This window comes from Dromiciops gliroides, chromosome 1 (assembly GCF_019393635.1).
Source record: "Dromiciops gliroides isolate mDroGli1 chromosome 1, mDroGli1.pri, whole genome shotgun sequence".
In the NCBI taxonomy this organism is placed as follows: Eukaryota; Metazoa; Chordata; class Mammalia; order Microbiotheria; family Microbiotheriidae; genus Dromiciops; species Dromiciops gliroides.
This window is the reverse complement of record NC_057861.1, coordinates 67,222,205-67,242,450: the sequence shown is the minus strand read 5'-3', so window position 1 is coordinate 67,242,450 and position 20,246 is coordinate 67,222,205. Positions and strand designations below refer to the sequence as shown.

At 38.3% G+C, this 20,246-nt stretch overlaps 1 protein-coding gene across 1 annotated transcript in view; it reads right to left on the bottom strand.

Moving 5' to 3' along the window:
• CATSPERD (cation channel sperm associated auxiliary subunit delta) overlaps positions 1-20,246 on the bottom strand; it is a 102,694-nt gene that overhangs the window by 55,167 nt on the left and 27,281 nt on the right. The window contains 4 exon segments of the mRNA XM_043990711.1: positions 4,673-4,695; positions 9,052-9,137; positions 11,868-11,918; positions 11,921-11,962. Coding sequence (XP_043846646.1) covers positions 4,673-4,695; positions 9,052-9,137; positions 11,868-11,918; positions 11,921-11,962 — 202 coding nt within the window.

The window sequence follows — 20,246 nt, the reverse complement described above, 5'->3', positions numbered from 1 at the left end:
AACCAGAAAATTGAGATAATTCTTCAAGGGAAAACAATGGATATTAATGAAAATAGAGGACATTCCTGATGAAAAGACCAGAACTGAATGGAAAATTTGACTTTCAAATAAGAGACTCAAAGAGAAGTGTAAAAATTTAAATTTAAAGAGAACTCAAAAGGGATTCAATAAGGTTTAAACTTTTTGCACTTCTATATGGGAAGAAGGACACATGTAATGTCTAATAACTTTTCATTATTAAGGCAGTTTAAAAGGCAGTTTACATAGACAAGAAGGCATGCATGTCAGTCAATTATGTTGGAATGATCTCCAAATGAAGGTTGAGAAAAAGAATGGATGTACTGGAGGAGAGGGAAAGGAAAAGTAGAATGGGGAAAATTTTCTCAGATAAAAAATGCATTTAAGGAAGAGCTTTTACAGTAGAGGGAAAATGGTGGAGGGAGATGTGTGGCAGGCAGTGTTTAGATCTCACTTTTCAAAAAAAAGGATCTCACTTTCATCAGAAAAAGGTTCAGCTAGGCGGCGCAGTAGATAAAGCCACTGGCCCTGGATTCAGGAGTACCTGAGTTTCAAAATCCGGCCTCAGACACTTGACACTTACTAGCTATGTGACTCTGGGCAAGTCACTAACCCCCACTGCCCCCGCAAAAAAAAAAAAAAAAGGTTCAAAGAAGGAAATATACATACATCTCATACATACATACATACACACTCAGTTGTGTACCCCAATAGGGAAACAGGAGCAGAAGGAGATAAGAGAAGGGATGGTTGCAGATGAGAAAAGGGAGGGTGGATTAAAGGAGTCAGTGGACAGCAGCAAACAAACTTTTGAGGAGGGATAGGATAAAAAGAGAGAGACAAGGATAAATAGAAGACTGTGGAATGGAGGAAAAGACAGTCATAATTGTGAATGTAAATGGGATGATCTAACTCTTAAAATGGAAAGTGAATAGCAGAATGGATTAGACTCAGGAATCAGAATATTGTTTATCAGAGCACATTTGAAACAGAAACACACAAACAGAGCTAAAATAAAGGGTTGGAGCTGAATCTTAATATGCTTCAACTGAAGTAAAAAAAAGCGCGAGAGTAGCAATCATGATCTCAGGGGGAACTACATTTTACTAAAAGGTACTATAGACAATGAAGTAAATAAAAATGTTTACAGAAAGTTTCTCAGATATGTAGGGAACTAAGTCAAATTTACAAAAATAAGAAACCATTCCCTTAATTGATAAATGGTTGAAGGATATGAATAGGCAGTTTTCAGTAGAAGAAACCAAAGCTACCTATAGTCATATGAAAAAATGCCTGTAAATCACTACGGATTAAGAAATGCAAATTAAAATAACTTTGCAGTATCACCTCACACCTATCAGAAATGACAAATGCTGGAAGGATGAGGGAAAATAGATACCCTAATAAATGATTGGTGGAGTAGTAAACTGGTACACACCCTTTGACACAAGCAATACCAATACTAGTTCTATATCCCAAAGAGTATCAAAGGAAAAGGACCTATGTGTACAAAAAATACAAAAAAAATATAGTATCAGATCTTTTTGTGGTGGCAAAGAATTAGAAAAAATGAGGGGATGTTCATCAATTGGGGTCTAAATCTAATTATAGGCGAAATCAAAATAGGAATAGATCTTTTCGGAGGAATACAGAAAGGCAGTACCAGAATAATGGTGACCCAAGGTCCCTCTCAGAGGAGGGCACAGGATTGACGGGGTCTTGGGGAGGAATGGAAACATAGATAATGAAAGCCATATATTCCCAGATCCAGATTTTTTGAATGCCCTTGTACCAGTCCATTCACCTCCCCAGAGTAAAGAAACACATGTCACCCTAAAAGTGGGGGAGAGACTTATAATGATTGTCTGCTAGACACAGGAGCCTTTTTGCCTGCTTGGCGGGACTTCCTGACGGCGCGGCACAGACTCTCTCTCCAAAGGTGGCCTTGTCGGTTGGTGGCCTTGTCGGTTAGGGTGAGTTGTTATAAGGAATATAGACTAAGCTTAGACTTAAGACGATTTGTATTGTGTTTCTACTTTCCTATCCTTCTAACCAACATCACCTTGTGACTATCATAACTATAAATAAAAAGGTCTATCTAGAAAACCAAAAGCTGCTTCCATTACTAGTTTGGGAGATAAATTAAGGGAAAGGTTAAGTAGGGGAGATTTATGATCTAATATCCAATTTTAAATTCACAGTTGAATGGCTGAATGAGTTGTGGTATATGATTGTGTGGAGTACTATTGTACTATAAGAAATGGTGAAGGATTGATTTCAGAAAAAATATGGCAAGACCTAAATGAAACTGATGCAAAATGAGAACTGGAGATCATTGTGCACAGTAAGAACAATGTTGTAGCGATGGATCAGTTGTGAAAGACTTGGCTACTCTGATCAATACTTCCACAAGGCTCATATTTTTTTTTTTTTTTTAGTAAGGCAATTGGGGTTAAGTGACTTGCCCAGGGCACACAGCCAGTTAGTGTTAAGTGTATGAGGCCGGATTTGAACTCAGGTACTCCTGATCCAGGGCCGGTGCTCTATCCACTGCGCCACCTAGCTGCCCCTAAGATCATAATTTTTAAAAAGCTATCCATCTTCAGAGAGAACTGATGAACTTTGAGTGCAAACTAAAGTTATAATTTTCTCACTTTGTTTTCCATTAATATGGAAATATTAATATTGATATCATATTGCTTGCCTTCTCAATGGATAGGAAAGGAGGGGAGAGAGAGAATGTGGAACTCAAAATTTAAAAAAATAAAAGAATGTCAATAATAAATAATTTTTTAAAAAGACCTCATTTCAAAGCCTCAGAACTTGCTAGCTGTGTGGACCCAGGCAAATTACATATCCTGTTTGCCTCACTTTCCTCATGTTGTAAATTAGGAATAATTATAGCATCTACCTCCCAGGGTTGCGGGGGAAGCAAATTAATTGATATTTGTTTTGGGGGGGGGGGTTTTTGGAGGGCCAATGAGGGTTAGTGACTTGCCCAGGGTCACACAAGCTAGTAACTGTCAAGTGTCTGAGGCTGGATTTTGAACTCAGGTACTCCTGAATCCAAGGCAGTGCTTTATCCACTGTGCCACCTAGCTGCCCCCATTAATTGATATTTGTAAAACACCCTAGGCACAATGCCTGGCACATAGTGCTATATAAATATTAGCTATTGTTAACATTATGTGTGTAAATAGACATTACATATTTATTAAACATACACTTACATCTTACCTATTCATTTTCATATAGAATGTTATGGACCTTGACTTTTTTCAGCTTACTTAGTTTGTCCTATATGGATTATTAGACAAGCAGTGAGGTGGCACAGTGGATAGAATGAGTTCAAATCCAACCTCAGGGCTCTACTAGCTGTGTGACCTTGGGTAAGTCACTTAACTTATGTTGCCTCAGTTTTTCATCTGTAAAATGGAGACAATAGGATCGCCTCCCAGGGTTTTGTGAGGGACCAAATGAGATAATATTTATAAAACACTTAGCACAGTGCCTGACACATAGTAGGGACCTAATAAATGCTACCTTCAGACGCTTACCAAACTGTGATCCTAGGCAAGGCAGAAACTCTATCTGCCTTACTTTTCTTCATCTCTAAATGAAATAATAGTACCCTACTTTCCAGGTGGTTTGTTGGGGATAAATGAGAAAATATTTGTAAAGTGTTTCAGAATTTTAAAGCATTAAATAAATATTAGCTATGATGGTGAAAGATGAGTAATCATAGATCTTATTAAAGAAATCTTGGGGGCTTGATTGCAATTAATAAAAATATCATCCACAAACAACAATCAATAAACATTTATTAAGCTCTACTATGTGCCAGGCACTGTGCTAAGTGCTGGGGATACAAATAAGAAAAAGAAAATATAGTTCTTGCCCTCAAGAAGCTTATAATCTAATGAGGGGAAGCAATACATAAAAGGAATCTGAAAGTTAGGGAGAGGAGAGCACCAGAGGGTATGAAGTTGAACCAAGCAATGTGCTGAGGGGAAATGTTTTTAGCTTACAAGTTCTGAGCCTTCTATAAAGGAGGCTTTGGGAGTAGTTTTCAAACTGAGAGTGCTGAGAAGGTGTGGAGTAACAGAGTTGAATCAACCTCCCATTGCCATGAACTTTCAGGTGATGAGCTGAGCCTGGGAGAGTGGCATGATGTTCACAGACTTGGAACAGAGCAACTGATAGATTTCCAAACAAAAACTATCTGGAGGGAGGCAGCTAGGTGGCACAGTGGATAAAGCACAGGCCCTGGATTCAGGAGGACCTGAGTTCAATCCGGCCTCAGATGCTTGGCACTTACTAGCTGTGTGACCCTGGGCAAGTCACTTAACCCTCATTAGCCCCACAAAAAAAAAAACCCAAAACCCAAAAAAACAAAAACGCACAGAACAAAAACCTATCTGGAGGACTTAGCCATTTATAGGAAATTCCTCTTCGAAATGGATCCTGAACAAAGTATCTTCCATGGCAATGGTGAACATTTTCTAGTGAGTATATGCTTCCTATTTTCATATCTCATTTAACATGAATAATCAGAAGGTGCATAAATAATCTTAACATATGCATTAGAGTGAGAAAACTCACTAAAACTGTTGATACTTTTCTTTGTGGAAGCAAAAAACCAAACCAAACCCACCACAGCACCACCACAGGCAACACCTCAAAACCACAACTGGAAAAAGATTAGGGAGTGACTGAACAAATGGTAGTATATGAATATTATTGCACCATAAGAAAAAATGATTATGAGGAATTCAAAGAAACATGGGAGATTTGTAAAACTGAAACACAGTGAAGTAAGCAGAATCAGGAAATATATGTATATGCCTACAATAATGTTAATAAAAAACAGATGAAGTTTTTATGTTTTACAAAACTAAAAATAAAAAGAAGCAGCTGAATTTACAATGGCCAATCTTGGTTTATGTATGTATTATGCATTGTTTCCCCTCATTAGATTATAAGCTTCTTGAGGCAAGAACTATATTTTCCCAGAAAGCAGATAATAAACATTTCCCTTCTCAGTAGAGAGGTGGGTAGCTGCAAATATATGTTGCATATGCTTTGAGACAGAATAATTTTGTGATAAGTTTTTCTTAAATGTTTGTTATAAGGGAGGCCTTAATGGTAGGGACAAAAATCAGGATAAGAATGTAGTGAGATGTGGTCTTTGAGCAACATTGTTTCATGTAGACAGAGCTATTTTTTCCTTAAAGGGGCAAGAATTGTTCTTTGGACTTCATTGGTCTAGAGTTACTGGGGGGGCTTCATCTATTGATAGGGTTTTTCTGATTACCTTGGAGCATAAAAGGTCCAATTTTTAAAGAGGTGGTGGCCCTCAGGTTTTATGGAACTCTCATACAGCTTTTGGGCTGCCACTGTTGTGACAAATCTAGAATTTAAAAGCAGTGGCATTCTACCTGAATTGGTTCTGTATCCTTATTAAATCCCTTTTTTTACTGTCAAACTTATTTTTATTGGATGCTATGTGGTATACAAGCTTTTCATTGCATTCCACTCCTAAGCTTGAACTCCTATACATCCCTGATGTAGGACTGGTCCATAAAAGGTACCATTTTAATTTCTTCATATAATACAACTAGGACTATGGTGTTGAATCCAAATGCATAATTTAACTTTGACAGTGAAAAATTTCTACAAAATACATTACACACATAACAAAATGTGATCAATTTTTCATCTTTTTGTTGTTTTTCTACTAAATGAATGTTTCTTCGGATAATGTAGCTCATTTGGCCATTAATATCAAGCTTAGGTTCTGGTGTTTTTAAATTTTGTTTTTTGTTGTCCATCTTATAAATCCTCCCCAATCTCTTATGCAAAATTTTATATATGAGTTCAAATTCCAAAACCAGTGTTGCCCTTGAAGGTCATGTCCATCTATTTTGCAAGGAGCTCAAGGATTTGCTGGCTAAAGTGATTTCTGAGATTTTTCTTTTTTGCCTTCCTCATTCTGTACAGCTGCTTATAGTAGTCAAACTTATGCAGGAAATGGTGATAATCAGAGCTTTACCTTGTTCCACTTCAATTTGAATAGGTCAGGCTGAAGCTCTATTTTTCATTTCCAGTCTGATGTTGATTTAAACTTTATTGTAATTAGTCAATGTTTTGAATATGTGTGTATATTTCTTTTGTGATTTCCACATTAGTCATTGGACTCTCCTTTAAAAATGGTTATTCTATTTTTTTCCCCAATTACATGTAAAGATAGTTTGCAACATTCATTTTTTTTTTGTTTCAAGTAGTTTAGTTGATTCTTTAGGATACTCTAATTATACCATTATATCATCTGCAAAGAGTGATAGCTTTGTTTCCTCCTTGCCCATTCTAATTCCTTCCTTCTCCATTTCTTTTTCTTCTCCTATTGCTAAGGCTAACATTTCTTGTATAATATTGAATAATAGTGGGGATAATGGCCATCCTTGTTTTATCCATGATCTTACTGGGAATACTTCTCACTTATCCCCATTACATATAATGAATTCTTACTGATAGTTTTAGATAAATACTGTTTATCATCTTAAGGAAAGTCCATTTATTCCTATGCTCTATAGTGTTTTTAATAGCAATGGGTGCTGTATTTTTTCAGATGCTTTCTCTTCATCTATTGAGATAATCATATGATTTTGGTTAGTTTTGTTATTGATGTGGTCAATATGTTGATCATTTTCCTAATATTGAACCACCCACTGAATTTCTGGTATAATCCCACCTGGCAATAGTGTATTATTCTGGTGATAAATTGCTGTAATCTATTTCCTAATATTCTATTTAGAATTTTTGCATCAATATTCATTAGGGGAATTTGTTTATAATTTTCTTTCTACATTTTTTGCTACTTCCTGCTTTAAGTATCCGCACCATATTTGTCTCATAAAAGGAATTTGGTAGGATTCCTTCTTCACCTATTTTTCCAAATAATTTGTATAGTATTGGAATTGTTCTCTAACTATTCAGTAGAATCACTTGTAAACCATCTAGCCTGAAGACTTTTTCTTAGGGAGTTCATTGATGGCTTTGTTTAATTTCTTTTTTCTAAAATGGGCTTACTTAAGGATTTTATTTTCTCTTCTATTAATCAGGGCAGTTTATATTTTTGTAGATATTCATCCATTTCATTTAGATTGTCAAATTTATTGGTGCACAGTTGGGCAAAACAGTTCCTAATTATTGCTTTAATTTCCTCTTCATTGGTGGTTAATTCACCCTTTTCATTTTTGATACTGGTAATTTGGTATTATTCTTTTTTAAATCAAATTAACCAAAGTTTTTCTTTGTTTTATTGTGATTTTTTTTTCATAGAACCAGCTCTGAGTCTTTTGGAAGTCATTGACTCTCTTAATTTCATTTTTAAAAGGATATTTTATATGCTTGTGATATTCAGTGCTTTCTGACTCTTTTTTTTTTTTTTAAGTGAGGCAATTGGGGTTAAGTGACTTGCCCAGGGTCATACAACTAGTAAGTGTTAAGTGTCTGAGGCCACATTTGAACCTCAGGTACTCCTGACTCCACTGCGCCACCTAGCTGCCCCTTTCGACTCTCTTTTGAAGTGCTGGTGTGAGCCTTCTGAGGGGTCTATAAACCTCTTAAAAATTGTCAGACTTGAACTATATTTTCTGATATACTTTTTGCTATACTCCTTTGTCTTTGTAATGAACTAATGAAGTCACAGAGAGTGTGTGCATCTATATGTCTGTGCATGCTTTTACAAGCCTCATTAGCTTGTTAAGCTGGTGTAACCTTTCTACATGGAAGATGCTGGGAACTTGCTTCTGGGAGAATCATGATGGTATGTAAGGAAAGTATATTGGAGAGACTGGGGACACTCTCAAGTGGTTCCAGTTGGCTAACCATGAGGTTGGAGGAGCCTTTTTGTATTGGTTATATAGCCAGAACTGTTAGTATCTTCAAATAGGCTTAAGTCATCTTTGGCCCTGTCTGCTGGCTGCAATTGGTGACTCCTTCACCCATGGCATCCAGTGAGAGACCATGCTATCAGGGAAGACACATTAGGGCATTCTTTCCTTTGAGGCATCTGGCTGTGAGAAATAGGTCTTGATCTTTGGCATTTTCATCTTTCTATTCTAGGTAAAGGGAAGTGAGGTGTGGAGGATGACACCAAGCCTAGGTGACTGAAGCAGAGCAACTTTGGAAGATGAGCTGACCAAGTATCATTATGATAGCAGCAGAATAGTGATAATAAACTTGCATTTTCTTTAGCCAAGACTGAGTCAAATCAAGAAGTATTTACTGATGTGTCCTCAGGCATTGTGCTAAATTGGGAATGCAGTGGCTGCCCTCTAAGAGTTTATACTCCAATGGAGGAAGATAGCATTTAAAAAGGGGAAGCAAATAAACTTTTAGATAATGCCTACCAAGTTCCAAGAACAGTGAGATCATCTTACAAAAATGATCTCATTTGATCTTCACAACAGCCCTGTGAGGTAGGTTGCTATTATAATCCCCAATTTAGTTGAGGGAATTGAGGGCGAACAGGGATTAAGTGAGTTGCTCAGGGTCCCACAGCTAGGAAGCATTTTAGGTCAGATTTGAATAAACGTCTTATTAATGTTTGATCTCTGTGAATTGTGGTGCCAACTAGCTGCCTTAAAAGGAAGCTGAAAAGCTGGGCAGCTACTTGGCATGTGGGGTGTGGATTCAGGAAGCCATATCTTCCTGAGTTCAAATCTGGCCTCAGACACTTATTAGCTGGGTGACCCTGGACAAGTCACTTAACCCTGTTTGCTTCAATTTCCTCACCTGTAAAATGAGCTGGAGAAGAAAATGGCAAACCACTCCAGTATTTGTGCCAAGAAAACTCCAAATGAAATGACTAAACAACAAAAAGAGGAAGTAATTACAAAGGAAGAAATGACTTATCCACAGCCACACAGGCAATGAGTATTGGGCCTCAACACCGTATCTTGTATATTCCCAGCAATTAGCAAATGGTCCTTAAACATACTATCTTTCTCTAGGAAAAAAAATACTTACTTTAGTTATGGAAGTTGATAGCAATCCAAGAGTGCCGTAATAAAACCTCACTCTCTACCAGTTTATAAGTGCCAATTCATTTTCAACTAGAAAAAAATTATACAGATGTAATTTTAAATTTTGAATATTTAAAACAAAAGCTAACCTGCAATAATGGAAAGGTAATAGTCATATCTAGACTTTTTGGATTAGACTTCCTACTTGCTACCAGTTTCTTCCATTTTTTAAATTCTTTTTTTTTTTTTTTAGTGAAGCAATTTGGGGTTAAGTGACTTGCCAGGGTCACACAGCTAGTAAGTGTGTGTTAGTGTCTGAGGCCAGATTTGAACTCAGGTACTCCTGACTCCAGGGCCAGTGTTCTATCCACTGTGCCACCTAGCTGCCCCCATTTTTTAATTCTTGACAATAACTGTGAGAATGCACTTGACTGTGCAGCTGGTAAACTGAACCCTTGGTTCAACACCTTATTATAGGCAATTTTCTGTGATTATGTCCTGGTCCCTTTAAAGGACCCTTTCAGAAGTTTAAACAAAATATGCAGAATGAGTAGTACAAGGTAGTTTTGGAGGGCATGCAAAAGACACTCTTTTCAGTAAGCACTCATAGACCAAAGGATTTATGCTAAAGTGAGTGCACGTTGAAGATAGTTTAATCCAGTTCCCTCATTTTACAGATGAGGGAACTCAGTCCCAGAAAGGAAAAATGACTTGCCTTCCCTTACAAGTCACACAAAGGGTAAATAGAAAAATGGGTTCCTTTGATTCTAAAGCCAATGTTTTTTCCCAACTACACCAATTCCCTCAAAATGAATATTGTAAAGCTCTTCATAGAGGCATGTAAGCTACACACAATTCAATTCAAATCAAAAAGGATCAGTAAGTATCCACTGCCTACCAGGCACTTCCTAACCTCTACCCTTGAGGACCTTATATGTTATTGGGGAAAACAACTTTTAACCAACCACCAGAAGGTAGCAACAGGCTAGGTATGTGGTCTTCTGATGAAGGGGAGGTCGAAAGGCCCGAGGTTCATAATAGCTACCAGTACTTAAATGTATCTAACTAGTAGTTTTAAGGTTTGCCAAGCACTTTCCATGGTATCTCATTTGGGCGTCATGATAATTCTGTCCTTGGACATATATTCATTAAACGTATCAATGGCTTTTGTCCCTGCTGGCCATGAGTGGTTGGAAAGGTCACTGTCCCCTGTGTGGCTCCCAGAGCTGTCTGGCACCTTCATACCTGAAAGGGGCGTAAGGTAATGCTAAGAGAAGGGTGTTTGTGAGAAATAAGATTAGATATGCTGAGAAACCAGGGCCAGTTGCAGCCATCTTAAATAAGGGGGGAGGGGCGGGAAGGTTTTTTTTGTTTGTTTCAGTGCCCCAGTATCTTGAGCAAGCATCATAGATTTTTTAAAAGTAAAACAAACAATCCCCTCTCCTCCCCCCACACATAATCCTATAGTTTTATACCTTTCCTCTTTAGCTTCTGCTTTTCCATTCTACCAGGAGGTGGTGTGGGTGAGGTCCTTAGGGTTGCTGCATGTGTCTGGAAAGCATCACCTCCCTCTAGGAAAGATCCTTCAAAGACTCCCACATGTGGGGAGAAAACCTCACCCTCCAGACCTGTTAGCTTCCTCTCTTACTACACTAGAAAGAAATACAACTCCCAGGTTCACTTTTGACATAGGCCCTCTTGCAAGAAGCCAGGTCAAGTCTTGACGAAAGACTGCTAAAGAAAAATAAATACAAAATAGTACGAGGTTTGCTATTTTAAAAAATCAGAATTATTTCACTAGATGAAGTCCCCTCAAACTTTCAATCTGTGATTCTATGGTGCTAAAAACCTACAAAGCTGTTTTTCTGAAGATCAAGGAGCAGATAGAATACTAGTAATCAACTGAGTGGGGAGAAGCTGTCAAGATAAATTGGCACTTGAATGAGGGTTCTGTGTAGGAAAGGCACATCCTAGGCAGAGAGAGAATTGAAGCAAAAGTGTGGCTATGGAAAATGGAATGTCATGTAATGGAAATTATAGTCAGGCTAATTTGACTGGCATGCAGAATGCTTAAAGGAGAGTAATATGCATAACACTGAGAAAGGTCGGAGCCAGGTCATGAAGGGTTCGAGTACAAGGGAGTAAATGGAGCCACTGGAGTTTCTTGGGCAGTGGAGGACATGATTGGACTGGTTCTTTAGGGATATTAACTTGGCAGCCAAGTGCCCAGTTTACAGAGTAGAGACTGGAGGTAGGGAGGACATAGAGGCTATGGAAAAGGACCAGGGAAGAGGTTGATGAAGGGCTGGACCAGGGTGGCAGCTGTGTGAATGGAGAAAAGCAAAGAGGGGAAAGGAAGAGGAAGAAATAGCAACATTTGACAACTGATTGTTTGGATGGAAGGGATGATGAAAAGAGAAGAGCCAGGAGCCAAGGGTTACTCAGAATGGTGAACTGGCTCACTAGGATGATGGTAGGGCCCTCACAAGAGAACACAAAAACTAGATTAGCCTGGATCAATTCCTATGTGCCCTTCTCCAGGTCAAAGCAAGGGTAAATCATCAGTTAACGGTGTTTAGGGAAGTAGGAAATGTCCATGGTGAACTAGGGTAACCTGATTACTAGGTGTTACCTATGGTTAAAACTAGCTTCAAGATTGAGTGTCAACTAACTAGTTATTTAAGGACAATTAAAGTTATGAAACTTCTCTAACCCAGGGGAATTAGATGTGCCTCAGTCAAGGAAAAAGATGCCCCCTTATGTTCTAGAGAATATAATTCCCACAGCAGGGTGGGGAATGTGGTGAAGGGAGGTACATACAGCCAGCAATGGTGAGGATACTGTGTCCCAGTTGAGAAATGGAATCATACTTAAACCCTTTTTTTCTTTAATAGGAATCTCTTCCACAAGCTGACCTGGGGGGAATAAAACCCACAAATATGCAAACAAATATTAGGACCAGGATTGCTTTTTTTGGGGGGGCAGCGGGCCAAGAGAGAGTTAAGTGACTTGCCCAAGGTCACACAGCTAGTAAGTGTCAAGTGTCTGAGGCTGGAATTGAACTCAGGTCTTCCTGAATCTAGGACCAGAGCTTTATCCACTTCAGCACTTAGCTGCCCCAAGCAATGTTATTCTTGAAAACAAAGCATTAATTGTGGAATGGCTAAACAAGTTGTGGTATATGATTATGATGAAATATTTTGTGCTATAATAAATAACAAGGGGAATGGTTTCAGAAAAATCTAGGAATCATACTTAAACTCTTTATTATCTTTAATAGGAATCTCTTCCACAAGCTGACCTTAAACCCTCATTGCCCCCCCCCCAAAGCAACACTATTGTGCTGTAAGAAATGAAGAGCAGGATGCTATCAGAAGTTCTTATGAAAAATGCAATCCATCTACAGAGAAAGAACTGATGGTATCCAAATACATATTGAGGTATAATTTTTTTGTTTAGTTCCTCTTTCTAAAGTCTTTTTTTTGTCTGTTATGTTTTGTATGACTGCACATGTATAACTTACATTGAATTGCTTGAGTTCTTAATGGGGCATGGGGAGGGAGGAAGAGAATTTGGAACACAAAGTTTTAAAAAATCAATATGAAAATTTGTTTTTACATGTAACTTGGGGGAAATTCTAAATAAATAATAATTTTTAAAAAAAAAATTAACTGAGCAGAATTAGGAGAACATTGTACACAGTAACAACAATATTGTGAGGATGATCAACTGTGAAAGAATTAGCCACTTAGTCAAGACAATGACTCAAGACAATTCCATGGAACCCTTGATGAAAAATGCTATCCACTGTTAAGGGCTAAAATTCTAGCTAGTCTGTCTAAAATATCTAATGAGTGGTCGCCAATAAATTATAAGCTTTAGCAAGAGTTAGGCTTTTAAGCATTTATTAAGGAAAACAAGAATTTGGTAAAGAGAGAGAGAAAGGCCTAGATTCCTATCTATTAAAGGGAGAGCACATTTCTAGCTCCGCTCTCCACCAGAGTCCAAAGGAAAGAGAGCGAGACTAAGCGCCAGTCTCTTCTTTCCTCCTCCCACTAGCCCGCGTCACTTCCTGACGCCAAAGAAAAGACTCCTGGTCTTGCCCTCAAAGACCTTCGCTTCATGGGCAGAACTCTTCTACAGTAAGTCTCCAGCAGGTGGCGTCATTCCAATCGTTACACCACCTTCAGAGGAGAACTGATGAACTCTAAGGGCAAATGGAAGCGTACTTGAGAAGGTAAGCAATTCAATATGGGTTATACATAGAAGAAAATTGTAGGGGTCGAGGGTTCAATCCCTTGACAGTGGTTGAGGATCAGAGACGATTAATCATTGACACATCAGCGCCACATTATGTGTGAATAACTGTGTGCATTTTATTATTGGGACAGCTCAGTATTTAAAGCAAAAAACCACAAAGTAATCAAATAAAGTCTCTGCAAGAATAATTCTAGAGAATAAGAGTAATTTTTCAACCTTTCAGCCTTGACATGTCAGAACTTGTTCTAGGCCTAAACAGGGCAAGGTTTGTATAGCTGAGTCCTCTCGAACCCTGGGAGACCAGCCAAGCATTGTCTCTGGAATTCAGGATTTGACCACAAAATCTCCTAGGAGACTTGCTGCTTCAGTGACCACGGCCCAAGCCTGGGGAGGGGGAACTCAATCAGAGGGGTGACAGAGAGCCTTCTGGTTTTGCCACAGAAAATATAGGGAAAAAAAGAAAAATAAAGTTAAAAAAAGTATGTTTCAATCTGCAATCATTTCTTTATCTGGGGATGGATAGCATTTTTCATCATAAATTCTTCAGAGTTCTCTTGGATTACTGTATTGCAGAGAATAGTGAAGTCATTTACCGCTGAGATCTTACAATAATCCTATTACTTTGTACATAGTACATTTTACTTTGTATCAGCTCATGTAAGTCTTTTCAGGTTTTTCTGAGAGCATTCTGCTCATTATTTCTTTTTTGTTGTTGTTGTTTTTGAGGGGCAATGAGGGTTAAGTGACTTGCCCAGGGTCACACAGCTAGTAAGTGTCAAGTGTCTGAGGCCAGATTTGACTCAGGTCCTCCTGAATCCAGGGTCAGTGCTTTATCCACGGTGCCACCTAGCTGCCCCCGCTCATCATTTCTTATAGCACAATGGTATTCCATCATAATCACATCAAAATTTGTTCAGCTATTCCCCAATTAATGGACATCCCCTCAATTTCCAATTCTTTGCCACCAGAAAAGAGCTATTATATTTTTGTACATGTGGTTCCTTTTTCTGTTTTTTTGTCTATTTTGGATGCAGATATAGTAGTGGTATTGCTAAGTCAAAGAATATGCATGGTTTTATAGCCCTTTGGGCATAGTCCCAAATTGCCCTACAGAATGGTTGAATCAGTTTACAACTCCACCAACAGTGCATTAATGTCTCATTTCCCCACATCCCTTCCAGTATTTGTCATTTTCCAGTATTTGTCATTTTCCTCCTCTGTACTATTAGCCAATCCAATAGGTATGAGTTAGTAAATCAGAATTGTTTTGATTTGCATCTTTCCAAACAATAGTGCATTTAAAAAAATATAGCTATAGATAGCTTTGATTACTTCATCTGAACATATCTTTTGATCATTTATCAGTTGGGGAATGGCTCTTGATTTTTCTCTATATGTTTGAAAAATGAGGCCTTTATCAGAGAAAATTTCTTCAAAAAAATTTTTTTCACAGTTACTATTGCTAATCACATTTCCCTCCATCCTATTCCCTGCCCCTAGTTTTCTATTCTCTCTCCTTTCACCCTGTCCCTTCTTAAAAGTGTTTTGCCTCCTCCAATCTGCCCTCCCATCTATCATTCCCCTTTCTTATCTCTTTCCCCTCCTACCTCCCTAAAGGATAAGATGGATTTCTCTACCCAAGTGTGTATGTTATTCCCTCTTTGAGCCAGTTCTGATGAGAATAAGATTCACTCACTCCCCTTCACATCCCCTATCTTCTCCTCCAAAGTAAAAGCTTTTGGAGACATTTAGGTGGCATGGTGGATAAAGTACTGGCCCTGGATTCAGGAGGACCTGAGTTCAAATCCAGCTTCAGACACTTGACACTTACTAGCTATGTGACCCTGGGCAAGTCAGTCAACCCTCACTGCCCCACAAAAAACAAACAAAACAAAACCAAACAAAAAACCCAAGCAAAGTAAAAGCTTTTCCCTCTTTTATGTGAGAAAATTTACTCCATTCTACCTCTCCCTCCCTCCTAATGCATTCCTCTCTCACTCCTTTTTTAGATATCATCCCTTCATATTCAACTCACACCTGTGTCTATATACACTCTTTGCAACTTACCTAACAATGAGAAAGTTCTTAAGAGTTACAAGTATCATTTTCCTATGTAGTAATGTAAACAGTTTAACCTTATTAAGTCCCTTGTGATTTCCTTTTCCTGTTTACCTTTTTATGCTTCTCTTGAGTTTTGTATCTGAAAGTCAAATTTTCTATTCAGTTCAGGTCTTTTCATCAAGAATGCCTAAAAGGGGCAGCTAGGTGGTGCAGTGGATAGGTCACTGGCCCTGGATTCAGGAGGACCTAAGTTCAAATTTGGCCTCAGACACTTGACTTATTAGCTGTGTGACCCTAGGCAAGTCACTTGACCCCAATTGCCTCACCAAAAAGAAATTTTAAAAAGATAGTTCAATTGCTGAAGAATTCCTAAAAGTCCTCTTTCACTGAATGCCCATTTTCCCCCCCTGAAGGATTATATTGAGTTTTGCTGAGTTGGTGATTCTTGTTTGTAATCCTAGTTTCTTTGTCCTCCAGAATATCATATTCTAAGCCCTCCAGTCCTTTAATATAGAAGGTGCTAAATCTTGTGTTATCTTGTGATTTCATGGTACTTGAATTGTTTCTTTCTGGTTGTTTGAAATATTTTCTCCTTGACCTGGGAGCTCTGGAATTTGGCTATAATATTTCTGGGAGTTTTCATTTGGGGATCTCTTTTAGGTGGTGATTGGTGGATTCTTTCCATTTCAATTTTACCTTCTGGTGCTAGAATATCAGGGCAGTTTTCCTTGATAATTTCTTGAAAGATGATGTCTAGGTTCTTTTTTTATCATGGCTTTCAGGTAGTCCAATATTTGGGGGTGAGGCAGGGCAATGAGGGTTAAGTGACTTGCCCAGGGTCACACAGCTAGTAAGTGTCAAGTGTCTGAGGCTGAATTTGAACTCAGGTCCTCCTGAATCCAGGGCTGGTGCTTTATTCACTGTACCACCTAACTGCCCCTAATCCAATAATTTTAAAATTATTTCTCCTTGATCTATTTTCTAGGTCAGTTGTTTTTCCAATGAGAGCTTTCACATACAAATTTCTTCATTCTTTTGGTTTTGTTTTATTGTTTCTTGATCTCATAAAGTGATTAGCTTCTGTTTGCTCAATTCTAATTTTTAAGGAATTATTTTCTTCAGTGAGTTTTTGTCCCTCCTTTTCCAATTGGCCAATTCTACTTTTTAAGAAGTTTTTTATTCAGTGGATTTTTGCGTCTCTTTTTCCATTTGGCTAATTCTGTTTTTCCAAGCATTCTTCTCCTCATTGGCTTTTTGTACCTCTGTTACCATTTGGCCTAGTCTGTTTTTTAAGGTGTTATTTTCTTCAGTATTTTTTGTATCTCCTTTACCAAGCTGTTTAATCTTTTTTCATGATTTTCTTGCATCATTCTCATTTCTCTTCCCCATTTTCCTTATTCACTTTTCAAAAATCCTTTTTGAACTCTTTTGTTGTATGAAACCAATTCATATTTTTCTTGGAGGCATTGAATGTAAGAGCTTTGACTTTGTTTTCTTCTGAGTGTGTGGTTTGATCTTCCTTGTCACCATAGTAACTTTCTGAGGTCAGAATTTTTTTCTGTTGTTTGCTCATTTCCCCAGCCTATTTCTTTACTTTTAACTTTGTTAAAGTAGGGTTATGCATCCAGGGTAAAGGGCACATTGTCCCAAGCTTCATGGGTTTTGTGCAGTTGTTTTCAGAGATACTTCTAGGGACCTGTAAGTTTTTGGTTCTTCCAAGATGGTATGATCCTTGAGAAGTGTATTTACTACTCTCCTGGCCTGTGCTGTGGTCTGTGAGAGAGCACAAGTACCTTCTTGTGCTCTGGAACTGTGAGGAGGGTCCTTGCTCCACTGTGGCAGCAAGCTCCATTGTGCCTCCAGGACTGTGACCTGGGCAAAGCAACAGAGTCCTACTCCCAGTGCTAGCAAAGAGACCCCTATAATCTCCTTCAGACCAGTTGTTTGACCCCCTACTGTCTGTAGGCTGAGAGCTCCTGAAGGAGCCACTGCTGTCACTGCTGACTCATTGGCTCTGAAGTCCTGCTCTTGATTTGCTGTGGCTGGTCTGTATTGGGGAGATTAGCACTGGACTATGCTCCACTCTCAGCCAGGTACAACACGCTTCTCCTGCCAACCTTCTAAGTTGTCTTTGGCTAGAAGATTGTTTCACCCCATCCTTTTGTGGATTCTACTGCTCTGGGAATTGTGTTATAACATTATTTAAAGGCATTTGGAGAATCTTGGGGGAGAGGCTGGTGAGTCACCATCTCTCCTCTCAATTTTGTAAATGAATGTTAAATATTTATGTAATTTGTAATTATTTAACAAAATAAACATATCATGTATAAAATAAAAAAATTAAATCTAATGAATCTGATACATAACTTTACTGTGTCCCACCCTCTCCCAGTTTGGGCTCTTTCCTTTTTAGTCATGACCTGCCATACTCACAGGACTCAACATACTCAACCTATTATAATCATGAAGTTTATTGCACAAAGCAAAATAGAAGGGGGGAGGGAGGTAAAGCACTTTATATGGAGACTTCTGCCTCCACCTGTACCAAACCTCTTTTCTCTTGTCCTCAAAGAGCTTTGAGGTAGCAGAGGGAAGCTCCTGAACCCATACCCTCAAGTTTTTTAAAGGGAATAAAGACAGGGATTGTGTCCCTATATTATAACAGGGAAAACAGGGAAACATGTTTTTTTTTCTCCTTACCAGCCAAATAGACTCTCAATAGCTCTCCATTCTTAGTTCTACCTCTTTTCAGCATCTAGATCTTCAGAGTAACCTTGGCAGTTCCAGTTACTAGTGGCTTCAGCCTCACAATGTGTGCCTCATGAAAGAAACCCTACAGTCTCAATTTGGTCTCAGTAGCTCTTACTCTCCCTGTGCCCATAGGGCAACCAACAAGTCTAGATCCCAAGGGTAGTGGATCTTATTATGCAGTTTTTTACTCATTTTGAGTGCATGCTTTCTTTCCTAGACTTCCCAAGGAGGGAAAGATAAATGGGAAATACATGGGCAAAGTGACATTATAAAGACAAAATATTTTGTCCAGGAGAATTATTGTAATTGTAATTATTGTTGTAATAATAAAATTTATCTTTTGATAAAGATAACCACAGAACTAAATGAGATAAATAACACCCCATTTTCAATAGTTCAATACATCAAATGTTATTTCATCACTGTGTGAGATTAAAATTGGAGATTAGATCATAAATCTCCCCTACTTAACCTTTCCCTTAATTTATCTCCCAGACTAGTAAATGGAAGAAGCTTCTGGTTTTCTAGATAGAGCTTTTATTGTATGGTAGTCACAAGGTGATGTTGATTAGAAGGATGGGAAAGTAGAAATACAATACAAATCGTCTTAAGTCTAGGCTTAGTCTATATTCCGTATAAAACTCACCAAAAGCGGAAGGCCACCTTTGGGGCGAGAGACCGAGTCAAGCGCGTGCTGTTAACCGAGAGCCGGGCCGAGTCAAACTCCAGTCCGCGTCTGTCTGTGCAGCACAGCAGGAGACCAGCGGAGCAGGAAAAAAAGCCCCACTTCCGTTCTCTCCTTGCCTTTTAAGCTCGCACCCCGGAAGTCGAGTGCTCACCAGTCCGATCACCTTGTGACTACCATACAATAAAAGCTCTATCTAGAAAACCAGAAGCTTCTTCCATTTACTAGTCTGGGAGATAAATTAAGGGAAAGGTTAAGTAGGGTAGATTTATGATCTAATATCCAATTTTAATCTCACAACTGTGGAGAGCTGCCTCCAGTGAAGCAAATTGCAACCTTTAAATATCTGATTCTATAATTTCCTGAATTACTATGTTTTTAAAAAGAGGTCATTATCTTGGGGCCAACCTTCAATGATAAGGCTGTCTGCATTTGGCTAGAATGGTCCTTGAATAAGCAATCCATTTCAATGCTAGGATTACACTCAAAGCCAGGCCTTCCAGAGGTTGTACCCCACTGCAAGAGACTTCAAGAGCATAAGGTATCATATCCACACCATAACTAGTCACAAGAGTAGGACTTTAGTGGAGGTGTTCATGATAACACTGGAAAATATTTTTTTATAATTAGAAAAATAGGTTTATGTATCTCAAATAAGAATTCAAAATGCTGCTATATTTCTCTGACTAATGAGCAGAACCATGAATATGTTAAGATCATACAAAATTACATGACCCAAGCAACCTCAGAAATAGCTTCATTCAACCACCTGATGAATATATAGATCAAATAAAGGACCAAAGAGGGAGTCATAAGCTCATCAAGGGCACTGTCCAATGTCATGGAATCTGTTTTGAGCAAAATTAAAACAGAACAGAGTTCATCTCAACTGAAAGATTCTCCAGATGCTGCTGTTGGTGCATTGCAGTGTTAATTGTACTATATCCTGGAATATTACAAGTTCTTTTCTTCCCTCCCCATCTTAGTAGTTTTTTCCCTCTAATTACACATATATATAGTTCTCAACATTCATTTCTGTAAGATTTTAAGTTCCAAATTTTTCTCACTCCCTTTCTCCCTTTCCTCCCCTTCCCTAAGACAGCAAGCAATCTGATATAGGTTGTACAATACAATAATGTTAAACATATTTCCACATTTGTCATGTTGTGAAAGAAGAATCAGAACAGAAGGGAAAAACCACAAGAAAGCAAAAGCAAAAAGCAAAAAAGTAAAAATAGCATGCTCCAATCTGCATTCAGACTTCATAGTTCTTTTTCTGAATGAGGATAATATTTTCCATCAGTAGTCTTTTGGAATTGTCTTGAATCATTGCATTGCTGAAAAGAGGTAAGTGATCATTGCACAGTTATTGTTATTATGTACAATGTTCTCCTTCTTCTGCTTACTTCATTTAGCATCAATTCATGTAAGTCTTTTCAGGT